Source organism: Alosa sapidissima, chromosome 2, assembly GCF_018492685.1.
Source record: "Alosa sapidissima isolate fAloSap1 chromosome 2, fAloSap1.pri, whole genome shotgun sequence".
Taxonomy (NCBI): Eukaryota; Metazoa; Chordata; class Actinopteri; order Clupeiformes; family Clupeidae; genus Alosa; species Alosa sapidissima.
The window spans coordinates 34436855-34454605 of NC_055958.1; the positions used below are offsets into that span (position 1 = coordinate 34436855).

General features: G+C 42.9%; 1 protein-coding gene and 1 long non-coding RNA gene across 2 annotated transcripts in view; one reads left to right on the forward strand and one right to left on the reverse strand.

Annotated features, from left to right (window-relative positions):
* Positions 1 to 758: 758 nt before the first annotated feature.
* LOC121693115 (zinc-binding protein A33-like) lies at positions 759 to 7542 on the reverse strand. Its single transcript, XM_042072316.1, has 6 exons — positions 6872 to 7542; positions 5450 to 5545; positions 4966 to 5196; positions 2149 to 2171; positions 1943 to 2061; positions 759 to 1430 (listed from the first exon to the last, which is right to left on the reverse strand). The coding sequence occupies exons 1-6, from the start codon at positions 7262 to 7264 to the stop codon at positions 886 to 888; spliced, it is 1407 nt and encodes a 468-aa protein (XP_041928250.1). The 5' UTR covers positions 7265 to 7542; the 3' UTR covers positions 759 to 885.
* Positions 1437 to 17751, forward strand: part of LOC121693431 — a 103707-nt gene continuing 87392 nt past the window's right edge. Inside the window, exons 1-2 of the long non-coding RNA XR_006025500.1 lie at positions 1437 to 1545; positions 15224 to 15227. This is a non-coding gene — a long non-coding RNA (uncharacterized LOC121693431). The remainder of the gene's footprint in view (positions 1546 to 15223; positions 15228 to 17751) is intronic.

Consider the following 17751-nt stretch of genomic DNA (forward strand, 5'->3'; position numbering starts at 1 on the left):
CCACATGGCTAACGGTTGCAACGTGATCTCACGAGATGGCGTAAAATAGCACGCCACTTTTAAAGCAATTTAGCGTGTCATGTAACGGCCTTCAGTCTTTTAGCGTGTCTTTTCACGCCCATTGTGGATCAATGACGGCCTGTTACGGCGTGTCATTTGACGAACTAGTAAAAAGATATCAACCCAGCTTCCATCCAGCTTGGAGGGAAATTTCAAGGTAAGACGTCAATCGGTTGTAATGATTACAATTATAATTGTAATCATTACAACCGATAATTTACGCCATCTCGTGAGATCACGTTGTTTCCGGAAATGTTGCTGCTGCTGCAGCTGGCGTCTTTAGGGGAAAGTCTGTAGGAGTCGATTGCCGAGTGTGGAGTAACACGCTCTGGAAATTCACAATTTCGTTGCCGTTTTAAAAAAAAAAAAAAAAAAAAAAAATAGTCCAGTCCATACAATTTCATTTCAATTTCGAAAGAAATACTGGACGATGTTTTTTTTTTTTTTTTTACAAAAACAAAAAAGGGCAACGAAATTGTGAATTTCCAGAGCGTGTTAATCCACACTCGGCAATCGCAATTAATCTCTATTGTCTACACAACCATGTACTCTATCTGCACTTGGTATTTAATGCTTCTTTGCACTTCTGGTTGGATGTCAACTGCATTTCATTGGCTCTGTACCTGTACTCTGCTAAATGACAAATGAAATCTAATCTAAAAACAGCAAAACAACAAATAAAAGGGCAACTTACATAGTCACATGGTAGTGGTTTCTGATTTATTAAGTCACATGATCACATACATGTAGTGGTTACTGATTTATTAAATCATCCAGCACAATAGTTCAGCTTTAAATGATTCTGGTTAAGAGGCAGAATGGGCTCTAACTATGCTGCTTTACTGTTATTGAGGCCTTCACTGGTAGGATCCTTAGAGGAGCGATATTACAGGGAATGTTAAAGTATGGAAACACTCTCTCAGTGAAAGTGTGTGTGAGAGTGTGTAGGTGTATGTTATTATCAGGGTTAGAGAATGCCAGCTCTCCTCTGTCCCAGTCCAGCTGCACTCTGATCCTCTGGAGTTTCTGCTGCACTGGGAGGAGAGTGTCAGACTGTGGAGTAGCACGTGCCCAGTATTTACCATCTATACGACACACACGCCACACTCCACTCACATAGTCATATTGTCCCTTCCTCTGGGTCGACGCTGTCTTCACACCCACATCCCACTCTGTGATCTCTCCAACCTCCACATCCCAGCAGTGAGTCCCTGAGTTAAAGCCCTCAGAGCCCAGGACATTGCCATAGTAATCAAATCTCTCTGGGTTATCAGGAAGCTGCTGCTTCTCATCAACACGTCTCACACTGATCAGATCCTCAGACAAGATGAGTTGTGGGTGTGCAGTGTTGGGATCCAGAGTCACAGGAGCTGCAGAGAGAAAGAACACACACATGAGCTGAACACTGAGTGATGTGTGATGAGGATGTGAATGATGGTCATTATCAATAGGGCTGAGTGATGTGTGATGAGGATGTGAATGATGGTCGTTATCAATAGGGCTGGTACCAAGTATAATGACACCTGTAACTGGGCAGTTGTAGTTTATTTCTGTAACTTACATGAAATTGATTATCTCTAGTAGGGAGTGTGAGTACAAGCTTCTTTATGAGAGGGGGATCATAGAGATGTGGAGTAGATGTTCCCACTGAACTGGGAATGCCCTCCATCCATCCATCATCCATCCATCAGGCCTACCATGCACTGTAGTTATCATGTGATGTTTGTGTGTGTGTGTCACTGTGTACTCAATGTACTGAACAATCTCCTGCATCTTCTCTTCGTGTGTGTGTGTGCGTGCGTGAGAGAGAATGTGTACTCACTGTTTTGAACAATCTCCTGCATCTTCTCTTCGTGTGGTGTGTGTGTGTGTGTGTACTTACTGTACTGAACAGTCTCCTGCATCTTCTCCCAGACTCTGAACTTCAGGTTGCCCAGGTGCTTTGCCACATTGATCAGAGCTCCTGAAACCCTCTCTGGATCCTGCAGTGTGCACTGGGCTCTGGAATAACATTCAGGAGTCAGTGCTGCTGTGGGTTTGGGTTCAGAACCACAGAGAAGAGAGAGAGACAGGAGGCAGATCACTCACCTTTCCACTGTGCTCTTGTAGTTCTGGAAAATAAGAAAAGAGAAAGTAGGTTAAACATTATTGCTATAATAAGGTCTAAGGTCTTTTGCTACATCTTGGTCAATTTTGAATGTTCCTTTAGCACTGTTTTTATTTTCGTTAAAGACTGACCAATTGACACAATACCGAAAAGATTCTAATGAAGCACCTTCTGAGGAAAGGTTATTAGGTCTGTTCATTCCTCCATCAGACCCCCCCCCCCACACACACACACACACACGTACACACATACACACAAACACGCACACAGTCACACAAACATGCGCACACAGTCACACAAACATGCACACACACACACACACACACACACACGCACACACACACACACACATACATACACACACACACTCTCTCTCACACACACACACACACACACCAGGGGCGGCGCCAGCAGTTGAAAACATTCGGGGCTTAGCCCATAGAGTCTAAACTGTTCTTAAAATTCCCATTTTGCCTGCCCTTGCTGCTCACTTTTCATAAATGAATCCATCAACTCTAGCCTCATTTGCACCACATTAATGGCATATTATGGAGACTAATTTTGACAATTAAAGGATGTAGTTACATGTTGCTATCTTGACATTTCTGTCTATAGGTTACTGTATATAGGCAATAGCCTATAGCCACCAAGCAAAGTGGCATTTTAAATGGCAGGATGCATCATATGGTTCATGTTATGCTTAGCTTAAGGAGAAAAAATCATTGAAGACTCACTAATTTGATTCTACAAAGGCAAAGTATCTAAGTAGCCTAGACAGGCCAGCACTGTTTGGTCAGCTCCAAACTGTAGGCCAGTGAGTGCAGGGCAGGCTGATGACAAACCTGAACTTGTAGCCTAAATGACCATAACAGCATTACTCCACCACCTCCTTGTTTTTGTTGCTTTTATGATTTCCTTATAACTTTCTTATACCAAATAGGAAATGCAAACCATGACATGCCCAACCCTGGAACTGACTGACTGTATCTCTTTCTCGCGCACGCGCATGCTCTAAGTAGCCTACATTCCAAATGATGTTTTATGGTCACGTTCAAGTTAGATCTGCTGCATGAAGGAGAGTGAGAGGACACCTGTGTCCTGCTTTTATGTTTGATAAATAGGTCCATCTCATCTCAAAGTTTCAATGCACGATCGGAATAATGGTTTCATATTTGTTAGTCAACTTTGCAAAATACATTCAGGGCTACACTCAAAACATTCGGGGCTGAAGCCCTGGCAAAATCGGCACACACGCACACACACACACACACACACACACACACATAAACATGCAAACATACACAGACTCTCATACACACAAACACACACACACAGACACACACACAATGTAATATGTCTTCATAGCACTGCACAGATGTTGATCAGATGTATTCGTTCCTTGGTGATCACTTGCATGTATGCCAATGGCATGAACTAATGATGTGGTATCAAACACACTCTACCTGTAGTGAACAGGGGTCAGTGTGCATATGACGAGGGGGTTAGGATGTGTGTCATGACTCTCACTTGTCCAACTCCAACCAAAGCAAAGAACTACTATTGAATCTGCATCACCCACAACCCCACCTGCATTCATAACCAATCTGCATCACCCACAACCCCACCTGCACTCATAACCAATCTGCTGAAATTGTGGAGTGTTCAATAAACTAATCAACACACCCTGACAACACTGTCCCCCCTGCTGCTTCAACAAAAACTAACTCATACACATGACATCACCCAAACAGCATCCAAAATGGCCTCCCTTCCCCCAACCTATCAGACCTCAACAGTAAATCCACCAATCACAGAGCACCTGCACACGAGCCCAGTCCCCCCTCAACTCCTTCTCCACCAATCACAGAGCACCTGCACACAAGCCCACTCCCCTCTCAACCCCTTCTCCACATGACTCCCATCAGGGGAAGATACAGCAGCCTGATATCACCAGACTCACTCAGGGGCTACAGTAGAACTACAGCAGCCTGATATCACCAGACTCACTCAGGGGCTTGGAAACGGCTTTGCTACAGTAGAATTGGTGCACCTTCTGTCATAGCATCCTTAAATGTGCTCCCTGCAGTGACCCCCTTGTGCCACACAGAAGGGGGTGTTAGAACATGGGCTTGTGGTAACTGTGTGCACAATAGGGTGCTAGGCTGAATGTGTCACTGTAATGTGTTGTGTGTGTATCTCTCTCTCTCTCTCTCTCTCTCTCTCTCTCTGGTTCCACTGTGTCTGTTTCTACTCCTCCCTAGAGTTTCCTTATCTTGTCCTCTGTGCTTATCTGTGTACTGCTTACAGCTGCATGTAGCCACTCCCACATATGCATGTAGACACTCCCCCATTACATGTAGCCACTCCCACAGATGCATGTAGCCACCCCCCACTACATGTAGCCACTCCCAGAGCTGCATGTAGCCACTGCCACAGATGCATGTAGCCACCCCCCACTACATGTAGCCACTCCCAGAGCTGCATGTAGCAACTCCCACAGCTGCAAGATCATCCTCTACAATCCTCTACAATACTACCACTACAATATAACAAATCCTATTCATTCAGGCCTCTGCTGTTCTTTCCACTTATTGTATTCCTGCTCTCTTCTCTAGAATCCCTTCAAATTAGGCAAACATGGCAGGTCACCTCAACTAAACAGACGTGTTATTGTTAAATTATCACTGGAATTAGACTTGTATATCTAACACCCTTACAGCCAGATGTGCTATTGTTAAATTATCACTGGACTTAGAGTTAGACATCTAACACCTTTGCAGACAGTGGATGGTTCTTACCTGCAGGAATGTGATGTCATCAGCTCCCATCTTCTCTTCTAGGTCTCTGATTGTGTCTGAAAGAGATGAGATCTCTCTGCTCATCTTCTCAATCTTCTCCTTCATCATCTGACTCTTCTGCTCCTCTTCCTCCCTCAGTGCAGCTATCCTGGCTGCCTCTTCATCTCGTAGAAACTGATGAAGCTTCTTAAACTCCTCCTTGATCTGTTTCTCTGTGTTCTGGGTTTGAATCTGAATAAAATTACATCTACATGAGTGGAGTTTCACACATTGATAAAATATAGAAAGGATCATTGATTAATATGACTTAAATATTGTGCATAGTTTGGGGGAGGTGACAGAGAGGTAGGAAACAAAGCACTTGATGATTGCTGGTGACCACCAGACAATATGGTCTGCAGGCCAAGGCATTATGAAATGACTGACAGAAGAATCCTTGGATGTTTACAAACAGTGAACTCTTATGACACTAGATCACACTGACCTTGATGTGTTTAGCTGTTTTATCACAAGTAACTTTAGTTTTCTCAAACTCCTTCAGCTTCTCCTGTAGTGGCTGCAGCTTGGCCTTAAGCTCCTCCTGAAATGAACAAATCACTTTAGTGTGACATGTAGACTCATATGGGTCATTATGTGTCAAATCAGATGAGGCTGCAGCTGCACCATCTCAAATTATGTTCAGACCTTGTCTATATGAAGAATGGGTCTCAAAACCAAGTACTGTAAAATATTTCATTGTAAAATGTTCAAATGCTATGTCTTTCTATTATTTTCAGCCCTTGAAAATACTTCAGTTTTACAGCCTGACAGTCACATTATCTGGGAAGCCATGTTTGAACATTAATATAATGAAAGGGCTTATTCATAGACAGAGACAAAGACAAACATGTCCTCAAAGACAAACATGTCCTCAATATGACTGAACCATTACATGTTTCTATGGCATATGTATTTTCTACAAGGCCCTTGCTTTGGAGAAAAAGTGCAATAAGAGTGAAATGAAGGGTAGAATAAACTTGTTTTTGTATGCATTTGGTATCAATCATTTGTTCTTTACAAACTATAATGTATTAATGTTGTGCCCATATCTGAGCCAAGTAAGTGTAACCAAGTAAGTACTGTATTTATGTATGAATGGAACATGGTACTGTACGTCATTGGAACTTTAAAACACGAAATGACTATAAACTGAGCTATTCCCATTTTCAATCTAATGACTGATCCCATGTGGATAGGAAAATACATTTTTACAAGACCCTCAAAATCACCAGTATTGCATGTCCTTCCATATACTTCTATATAAAACTTGGACATGCAGTAAAAACCTTTAATGATCCAATCTTACTGAGAACATGTCTGTCTTCCATCCTACAAAGTTTGGGCAGGTTATACTTTCAAAGATAGGCTATTAATGGCCAAACATGACCTCCAAGATAAAGCATTTCTGAAAGTTTAAAAAGGATACAACATCAAGGGCAAATTTATAAAAATATTGGAACACGTTTTGGGACGTAAACATCTGAGACAGTGCAGCAACCATTTTCCTGGATTTTGTCTGATTTGACACAGAATGACCCAGACACCAGCTACCAGATTAAACCATGAATCATTAACCACAGACCTGAGAATATAGTCTTCAGTAAGGGGAAAGTTCATAGAGTAACGTTGTGTGTGTGTGTGTGTGTGTGTGTGTGTGTGTGTGTGTGTTATTACAAAATATTTTTGTAATCATGATTAAATGAGACAAATTATTATGTAATTTTCTATTCAACAAGTTGAAGTGGCAATGTTAAAACTACTGCTTCACGAGTGCTTCATCATGGCTGGACAGTAAAGTGTAAGGGGGCTTCTCCTGTAGAGAGGACATGCAAGAAGGTGCTGCCAGTCTGTGACTGAAGAGTCTTACCTTGAGCTCAGAGGCAGCTTCTCCAGCAGGACTGAAGTTGTGGTGTTTGTGTAGTTTTGAGTCTCGACACACCAGACACACAAGCTGCTGATCATCCTGACAGAAGAGCTCCAGTTTCCTCTTGTGGTCTTTGCAGAGTACAAGTGTCTGATCTCTCTCTTGTAAGAAAGTGTCAGACAGAGTCTCACACAGGTTCCTTAAAGCCAGATTTGGGCGTGGAAAGTCAGCTGATGATTTCCTCCTGCAGACGGGGCATTCTTTGGATCCTTTGGTGTCCCAGAACTGCAGCACACATGCTTTACAGAAGCTGTGACTGCAGGTCAGGATGACAGGATCTTGGTAGATCTTATAGCACACAGGACAAGATATCTCCTCTTCTACCTTTGAAGCCATTTCCCAGACTAGTGATACGGTTACACAATGCACATGCTTCCCTCTCCCTCTGTTGGTAAACTTTACTTTCACTTTCACAGGTTTGGAAATCTAGCCTCTACCAAATCATTGAGGGTTTTTTTCTCTATATCTCTATATTGTCTCTAATCTCTGTAAGATTACTAACACAACCAATGTAAGTATTAATTCATGTTGTCCCTAATTCCTCACATACCAGAGTAGTTGTCCAGCTGTAATGGAGAACAGAGCAGCCGTCTGTCACTGAGCTTCACTTCCTCCTTCAGGACAAGTGTGTTAGAGGGCGGGATCTAGAGGAGCAGAGAACTCGTTGGTCAGTCCCATCATTCCATCACAGAACCAGCAGCCTATCTAAGCACTATCTGAACTTGATGTTGCCCAAGCTCAGGTTCAAAGTCCCAGGATGAGTGAACGGTAACGCAGGCGTGAACAGGAATATTGTCAGTGTTTATCTCTGCTGTCAACACAGTGTTCTTATTAAGGAACTGTTCATACAGACACTCACACCCAAATGCATGTGCTGAACTACCCCTTGGCATTCCATATTTGTTTTCCAACTCAACTCAGTACTGTGTGTTCTTGTACTCCAGTCTGACATTGTGTTTTTGATTGTGCTTTTACTTCAGTTGGAGTTTTGTTTTGTTTGCAGTTTGTTGTGTAGTTGGGCTTTCACCTGACAATACCTGAAAAAATAACAAATTTTTACATGAAACTGAGAGTAGGACTGCAGGAAAGCTCTCCAAAGTTCAGCACAGACAGAATCAGCTACAGGAAACCTACAGGTGAGAGGAGAGCATGCAGTTACACAATAATCACCACTAGATGGCAGTATTCATAGTGGAGATTTACATATTTCACCTCTCTAGGAATTTTTAACCCTTTTGAGGCCTAGGCTATTTTCAATGTACATTCACTTCCTTTTCTTGTAAGCTCTCGTCTTGGTCATGGTAAGGACCATCTCCACATAACATGCTTTATCTGTCTAGGCCTAGGGTTTCTCAAAGTGGGTGCCATGACAGTGTCATGATGACACCACTCCAGGACTCCCTCGATCATATTTTGAATTGATCAGTATCACTATCATAAACGTATTTTACATCATTTTAAATATCAAGTCCAAAATTGTAGATATAGATCGTTTTTTTTTTTCTTTTTTTCACATCACACACAACTTCTTCCGGTCTCTGCACCAGATAATATAATATTTATTCCCCAGATTTTTTTTTTGCAGCATCAGTATATAGTTTTTGGTTAAGTAAAACGTAAAATAGGCTACTGCTGTCAATTTGAACACAGTCAGGAACAAATTTAGGATAGTTTCTATTTTGCTGTTGTTAGCTAGGTACTTCACTGATGCAAGACTTCGAGGCTATGTATATATGATTTATTAGAGTCCTACAAATACATCAATAAATATTAGAGTAATTTCAACATTCACTCAATCTGACAGTGTAAGTCACATGTATTCACATCTAATGTTGAGATCGGGACCAATTGTGGGTCTGTAGAGGTCAGCTGCAGAGTTTTGACTGTCCAGTCCCTCTGCAGGGCCCACAGCATGCTGGTCATCACAGGAGCCTGCAGGTCAAAGGTCATCCAGCTGGAAATACATAGAGGCAGCTGGGGGTCAGGAGGGGAGAGATGAGGGTGAGGAAGGGCAGCGCTACCTGGACACAGTGCAGTATGGACACTGCTCACCTGGACACAGCGCAGTATGGACACTGCTCACCTGGACACAGTGCAGTATGGACACTGCTCACTGCTCACCTGGACACAGCGCAGTATGGACACTGGTCACTGCTCACCTGGACACAGCGCAGTATGGTCACTGCTCACCTGGACACAGCGCAGTATGGTCACTGCTCACCTGGACACAGTGCAGTATGGACACTGGTCACTGCTCACCTGGACACAGCGCAGTATGGACACTGGTCACTGCTCACCTGGACACAGCGCAGTATGGTCACTGCTCACCTGGACACAGCGCAGTATGGTCACTGGTCACCTGGACACAGTGCAGTATGGACACTGGTCACTGCTCACCTGGACACAGTGCAGTATGGTCACTGCTCACACTGACAGATCCAACACATGTGATGGGCACAGGCTGGGGCCTCACCAACCTCAGTCAGGTCATCTGATGATGAAGTTCTGAGACACCCACTGACCCCAGGTGTGAATTACTGACCCCAGGTAAGAACAGCTGACCCCAGGTAAAAACCACTGACCCCAGGTAAGAACAGCAGGTTCTCTCAACTGTCATTTTTTTGCATTCTTAATATCTGTATTTTGAATGTGTGTATTTCGATTGAGGTCACCCCATCTTCAACAGAAATCTGTCCTGAACAGCTTTGATTCTCCACACAGCTATTTGTGTGAACATGAACATGTAGTGAAGTCGGTCTCCACACGGCTCCTGTGTGTGTGTGTGTGCTCCTCTGCCAGTTACGCCTCTGCTCAGCCTGTTACCTGCCTGGGCTTCTCTGCCTGTCTCTCCCGCTACCTGTTCAGCAGGTTGGGTATGAAATGTTATGAATAAGGAATCATAATTGTGTTCTGTTGATATTTACAGAATAGAGTAATTATGATGATCTGGAATCAGCCTTGATTCTCCACAAATCTGTCCTGAACAGCAACAGAGTCAGCAACAGAGTCAGGTCGTCTGATGATGGAATCCTGAAACACCCACTGACCCCAGATAAGAACTACTGACCCCAGGTAAGAACTACTGACCCCAGATAAGAATTACTGACTCCAGGTAAGAATTAGTGTGTATTTGCATAATGGTCACCCCATCTTCAACAGAAATCTGTCCTGAACGGCCTACAGTCACACACAGCTCCTGGTGATGTGTGTGAATATGCACTGCAGTGAGTCTCCACACAACACCTGTGTGTGTGTGTGTGTGTGTGTGTGTGTGTGTGTGTGTGTGTGTGTGTGGTGTGTGCTCCCTGTACCCATTCAGTTACTGCATTTCTCTTTTTACTTCCTGTTAGCTACCTGTTAGGCAGGTAGGGTATGAAAAGGGATGAATATGAAACAGCATTATTGAGTCCTGTTGATATTTCCATAAGGGATTCATTAATGCAATTGTAATGATGTGGGTTGTAGTATCCAAGGGCGTAGGTTTGGTCTCAGCTTTGGTGGGGACACATTCACAACTCCTGTTGTCACAATACCAACATTATTGTTTCAATACCAATAGCAAGTGAAGAATCTCGATTTCGATACTATTGCGATTTTTAAAAAAAATTATTTGGTTTGTGTGATTCATGACACACACACACACACATGGAAAGTGATGGTTGTCATAGGCTATTTTGGAATTCATATAAACTATAACCTTATATTGTTAATTATTTATAGTATTTTATGATCTGCATGATTACTAATAGCTAAACATATTTAGTAATTTGAATACATCATATTGATATTTAAATGATTAGGCTACACTTGTCTTTAAAGCCCCCCTGTGTAACGTTTTCAGTTGTTTGTTAACTAAATCAACATTTACCATTCATAAATGTGGCCTCATTCATGTTTAATTATGACCACCACCAATTCGAAGCATACCTATTGGCTTAGAAATCCTCATTTAAATCTACATAGCACAGGGGCGACTAGCCATGTACATGCGCCATGTTAAAATACCGGTGGCCAGCAAGGGACATAACATGCGAATACAGCTCAGTCTTTGGCGTCTGGATGCATAGAAAAACATTAACTTGGATTCATCTGCAGAATTTCCCTACATTTAGCAATGTAAGTTACGAGCCCATTTTCTACAAGTCATATCTTCCTAACAGTCCGACATTGACATTGTATTTTCCAACGAAATAAATAAAGAGAAATAACTTTGTTCATGATCTGTCACCAACTCACTTGATCTCTAGTTTCTAGACCCAGAGACAGTTGACAACCTAACCTAACATAGTTATGCTAGGACTAATACACCACAAAGTTGCTGAACGTGTTATTTCAGTTTAGTTTGCAACAATATAGTTTAACCAAAGTCCTTAGCTGCAGTAGCCTACTACCTAGCCGTTCCCATTCACTTTCCGTTTACTGTGCTAACGATTGCTAGCTAGCTCGGTCCGAAAGAGTTGCATTGGCATTGCACACAAGCAATGGCAATAAAATAGTACACAAAATGTTATGAATATGTTGTTATTGCTTATTCAAGCGTAACTCTCGCCAAAATGCATCCTAGGGTGTTTTTGTCAATGTACCCGAGTCAAACTTTCGTGAATGGGAGTCGTATAGCCTACTATTTTGATGTGTCAAAATCGCTATTTTAAAACACTAAGAAGGCTCAACACAACTTGAAACTTTAATCGAAGTATCATCAGTGTCTCTACACATGAACTTGAGCATTGAGAACATTGTTAGTGTGCACATAGTTTACAAAAAAAAAGGTTTTGGACAACTCACTCCTTGACTGATGGCAGCGAGCACAAAACCCAAGTGAGTTGTTCATAACCTTTCTTTTAGTGAACACTGTGTACACGAACAATGTTCTCAATGCTCGAGTTCATGTGTAGAGACACTGATGATACTTCGATCGAAGTTTCATGCTGTGTCGAGCCTTCTTAGTGTTTTAAAAATAGCGATTTTGACGCGATCATGTATCAAAAAATAGTTCCCATTCAAAACTCCACAACACGGACAAGCTTGAAAGTGGCGATTCAGACATAATTATGCTTGTCTTTAAGTTTGACTCGTGTACATTCACAAAACACCCTAGGGTGCATTTTGGCGAGAGTTACGCTTTCAGAGATAAGTTTATGCTTCAACGTGCTAGGACTCCAGAACTAGTATCAGTTTTGATGTGTGACGGCTCCCGTAGTTCTAAACGAGGCAGCGCTTGAGAGGTTGGTTGCTATATAACTCCTAACCACTAGATGGGAGAATTTCTTACACAGGGGGGCTTTAATATCATCACTTGTGGTGTGTAAATCTAATTGAGTGCTTTTGTGAGTGAGTGTTCATTTCTATGAGTATGGAAATGCAACAGTTTATCTTTAATTTCTTTGCATTGTGCAGGCTACATTACATTAGCGTACATAAACAGAATATAGGAACAGGAAAATGTCTCGGATCCATTGTTTATTGCGACTGCAAGATTGGTAGCCCAATTAGCCTAACAGTCAGTGATGGTGTCTTCTATTGTGTGCCTATATGCGACTGTCCCTGCGGCACACCCTTGACACCCGGCACACAACATGACTCCTAACTTTGGTTGGAAGATTACAGAAGCTAGGTTTAGCTGTGACAATATCCTGGGTAATATCCTAACAGCTAATGCTATTTTACACAGTAAAATCCGCATTTGAAAGCCTGGTCACCAGTTGCCAGTTTGTATGGCTAGTTATTTTGCCTAGACTGAATAATGAAAAAGCTTCGTATTTTTGGGTGGCATAGCTGATCTACAAACCACAAAAAAGGGGCAAACATGTATGCTGAAGGGCAAAGGGAATATCACAATTGTTTACTCTGGCCTTTTATGGGATAGGCTATGTATTGGCAGACAGCCCTAACTTACCATTGTCGTTGACACACACCCGCTCGCTTGACTGCCAGTAGCCTGTGACACTCTCCGTGCGTGTAGCGTGCATGTCAGATAGCCCCTCCCCCCTCCCCCTCTGTTTTTCAGCAAATAATATGACGTTTCTTGTAGCCTAATGTTGTGCTGGAGATGAGACGCGGGTTCTCGATTACGTTCGGCACACTGTCCTGTGAAAGTTCGCGTTTAATCACGTTCATTGACCTTTTTTTTTATTTTTATTTTTTTATTTTGATTTTGTTTGTTCTTTGATTTGATTAGAGTAGGGTTAGGCTGTGAGTGGAGAATTTTGTGAGGGTGTTGGCCGACGGCCTGTATAGGTCCGGTATACGATACTCTTCTTAGTTCTCTGCCATGGCGGGGAGGCAGGGAGAGGATATGGAGGGTATAGAGGTGGATAGTCAGGAATGGCGGTTGAGGAGATTGAAGAGGTCTAGAGAAGAGGGCAGTGAAAGTGACAGGGAGAAATGTTCCTTTGTGGTTGTGAGGTTTGAAAATGGTGGCGTTAAAAATATGGATCCGATGAAATTGACGAATGTGCTCAAGAGTCATATTGGGATAATACAAAATGCTAGAGTGTTGGAGGATGGTAATTTGTTGATTGGATGTGTGTCTGAGGAGCAGGTTGTGAAGGCTGGCAGGTTGCAATGTGTTGGGAAGGCGAAAGTTGTGAAAGTGGTGAGAGTTGGTAGTGAAGGGAGTAAAGGAGTGATATACGGAATTCCTCTGACAATGCAGATGGGTGAGTTGGTTAAGAATCTGAAAGAGAAATGTAGGGCTGTTGAGAGTGCAACACGATTGACTAGGGGAGCTGAGAAAAAGGAGACAGAGTCGATTTTGATTCATTTCAGTACTAGAGAAGTTCCCACTGAGCTCTACTTGGGTTACATGAGATATCGAGTGAGGGAGTTCATACAGAAACCTTTGAGATGTTTTAAATGTCAGAAATTTGGTCATGCTGCTAAGGTGTGTAAAGGAGTGCAAACATGTGCAAAATGTGGGGGAGCTCATGAGTATAGACAATGTGGTGAGGGAACAAGCCCAAAGTGTTGTAATTGTGGAGGGGCACACAGTGCAGTGTACTGGGGCTGCGCGATTATGAAAAGAGAAACTGAAATTCATAATGTGAAGCGGAAAAATAAAGTGTCCTATGCAGAGTCGGTGAGAAGAGTTGACCAAGCCGGACCTGCTGGTAAGGATTTGCCAGTGGTTAGAGGTGGGGCGGGGAGTACTGTGGCTCGTCCTGTGAAGGAGTATGGCTGGGGGGAGAAAATGGACCTGGTAACGTTTATTGCAGGGGTGATCAATGCGACAGCAGAGGTAAAGTCGAAAACTGAGAGGATCCAAATTATTACAAAGGCAGCGGTTCAGCATCTGGGTATGGTGGGACTAAAGTGGGAGGAAGTGAGGGATGGTCTCTGTATGATCCCTCCAAGCCAGGAGAGTGTAGGCCAAGGGTGAGCACTTTGCTCTCATGATTATTTTACAATGGAATGCAAGAAGTCTGCTTACGAATGGTCAAGAGTTTAAAAAGGTTGTGGAGGATATGACAGTAAAACCAGATGTAATATGGATTCAGGAAACATGGCTTCAACCTAGATTTGATTTTGTTTTGTTTGATTACATAATTGTTAGGAGGGATAGGATGGGGGGAATTGGAGGGGGTTGCGCTACATTTGTAAGACGGGGAATACCATATAGGGTTTTGGGCCTTGGGCAGGTACAGGAATATGTGGTGGTGGAAATATTACATTACATTACATTACATTACATTTGGCTGACGCATTTTTAGCCAAAGCGACTTACATATGTCAACTATATTACAAGGGACTACATTGTCCCCGGAGCAACTTGGGGTTAAGTGCCTTGCTCAAGGGCACAACGGTGGAAGCTGGGAATTGAACCGACAACTTTCAGGCTACTGCACGCTAGCCCAGCTCCTTAACCGCTACACTACCACCGCCCCCATGGGTGGGTTCAAGGAGGATGGTTATCATAAATTATTATAACCCTTGCAAACGGTTAGATCTTGATGAGCTAGTGGAAATTGAAAGACAGGATAGGGGAAATGTGGTTTGGACTGGAGACTTTAATGCTCATAGTACTTTGTGGGGAGGAAATAGCACTGATAGTAATGGACAGGTGATTGAGGAGCTGCTGAGTGAAAGGAACTTAATTTGTTTAAATGATGGTAGGGGCACAAGGTTTGATGTTAGAACGGGGCATGAATCAGTGCTGGATCTCACTCTCTCATCTAGTGGGTTAGCGTCAAGGTGTGAATGGGAAGTTCATGGAGAGAGTATTGGGAGTGATCATTATCCGGTTGTATGTACTTTGGATATTGATGTCAGTTTTAGGCCAGGTGGGAGGGCTGGAAGGTGGGTTTTTGAAAAGGCAGATTGGGAAAGATTTAGGGACTTAAGTGACCTGTTTCTTAGGTCTGTTACAAGCACGGATAATGTGGAGGGGCATGAGGGTGAGGTGTGCAGGAGGATTTATATGGCTGCCATGGAGTCAATCCCAAAAAGTTCAGGGAAGATGGCTAGAAATGCAGTTCCTTGGTGGAATAAGGAATGTGAGAATGCCAGGAAAAGGGCTTTTAGATAGCTGAGACGGACACATAACTTTCAACGTCTGATTGAATATAAGCAGGCACAGGCTGTAGTTAGGAGGGTCATCAGGCGAAGTAAGAGGTCTTACTGGAGGGATTACTGCAGTACAATAGGTAATAGTGTGGATATTATTGAGGTGTGGGGTATGATTAAGAAAATGGAGGGTAATAGGAGGGGGTGGGACTATCCAATTCTTTCAGATGGTGACCTGCTGGCTGTATCTGATGCTGAGAAGGTAGAAATGATGGTGAGGACTTTGACCATAGCTCTGATAATCTCTCAGATCAGGAAAGGAGAGGTAGAAAGGAGACAATGGCACTTTTTGGTGAGGTTATTCAGAAGAAAGAGAAATTGCAGGATAAATATAATGTTCCCTTTACGTTGTTGGAACTTAAGAATGCGTTGGAGAGGTGCAGGAATTCAGCCCCTGGACAGGATGAAATTTGTTATAAAATGTTATCACATTTGAATGATGAGGGATGGATGGCAATCTTGAAATTATATAATAGGGTGTGGGAGGAGGGATGCATTCCTCCAGGATGGAAAGAGGCGGTCATTGTACCCATCAGAAAACCTGGCAAAGATCCTTCTAACCCTGTAAACTACCGACCGATAGCGTTAACCTCACAGTTAGGTAAGCTGATGGAAAGACTGGTCAATGAAAGATTAATGTACTTTTTTGAAGAAAAGGGGTTGTTGTCTAGATATCAGAGTGGGTTCAGAAAGGGTCGGAATACAATCGACTCTGTTTTGTGTCTCGAGAATGAAATTAGAAAAGCTCAAATACATAAAAAAATTGTTGTGGCTGTATTTTTGGACGTTGAAAAAGCGTACGATATGCTCTGGGTGGGGGACCTCTTGATCAAGTTGCATATGCTAGGTATTGGGGGGAACCTTTTCAACTGGGTAATGGACTTTTTAAATAACCGCAGCATCCAGGTTAAGATAGGGAAGGATATATCAAGGCGTTGCTTAGTTGAAAATGGAACTCCGCAGGGGAGTGTGGTCAGCCCCCTCCTATTCAATATAATGATTAATGATATTTTTTCTGAAGTACAGCCCGATATTGGACAGTCCCTCTTTGCTGATGACGGTAGTTTGTGGAAAAGAGGGAGAAATGAACACACTTTGAAGAGAGTTCAGGAAGCTCTAACAACTGTGGAGGACTGGGGTAGGAAGTGGGGCTTTAGATTTTCAGTGGAGAAGACGAAGGCAATGTTTTTTACGAGGAAGAAAGTATGCGATAGTCTGAAACTGCAACTGTACAACTGTCCTGTGGAGAGGGTGCCTTGTTTTTGGGTGTGTTTTTTGACACTAGACTTACGTGGAGAATTCATATCTCCAGGGTAGTAGACAAGTGTAAAACTGTTCTGAATTTAATGAGGTGTCTTGTTGGGAAAGAGTGGGGTGCTGATTTGGCCTCTTTGAAATTGATCTATATATACTTGATCAGGATGAGAATCGACTATGGATGTTTGGTGTATGCCTCTGCGGCAGCATCTGTGCTGGCCAAGCTGGATGTAGTTCAGGCTACTGTATTGAGAACATGTACTGGAGCTGTGCGGTCCTCTCCTGTGTGCGCCTTGCAAGTGATTACTGGGGAAATGCCTCTGGAGGTGAGGAGAAGACAGTTGCAGGCCAACTATTGGGTGAATCTGATGGGTCAGCGACCCGATCATCCTGTGAGAACTGTTATTGAGCCAAGCTGGGAGAGTGTGGTGGCAGATTTGCCGAGTATTGGGTGGACTGGAGAATCTGTGGCGCGAGATATGAATGTTCTACATTGTTCCTTTTGCTCAACAGTAATATGGCCTGTGATTCCTGTGTGGCAGCTACATGTTCCAGAAATTGACCTGACACTACTTGAAATTAAGGAAAATGATCCTGAAGTGGAGTTAGTGTATAGTTTTCACTGTCATATAGAAGAAAGATACCTTGACTGTGTTTTAATATTCACTGATGGGTCGAAGGATCAGGAGTCAGGGGTTACTGGAGCAGCCTTTTTTGTTCCGAAAATGAAGGTTCATGGCTCAAAAAGAACGTCTGATTCATTACATGTGTTCACAGTTGAGTTTGACGTGTTGCCTGAACACCAACCGTATGGACCACAGAGCGGTAGCACAAAATCAATACGTCTTACAAGGCGAAAACGCAGAAAGGCTAGATTCAGCGCTAGCTATCAAGGTAATCTCTCTGATCTAGGAAATATGATTAGGCAAATTAGGAAAGAAACTGACCAGTAATTGAATCGTAATGTTAAACCAATGACCTTGCAACCTACTATTGAATTAAGT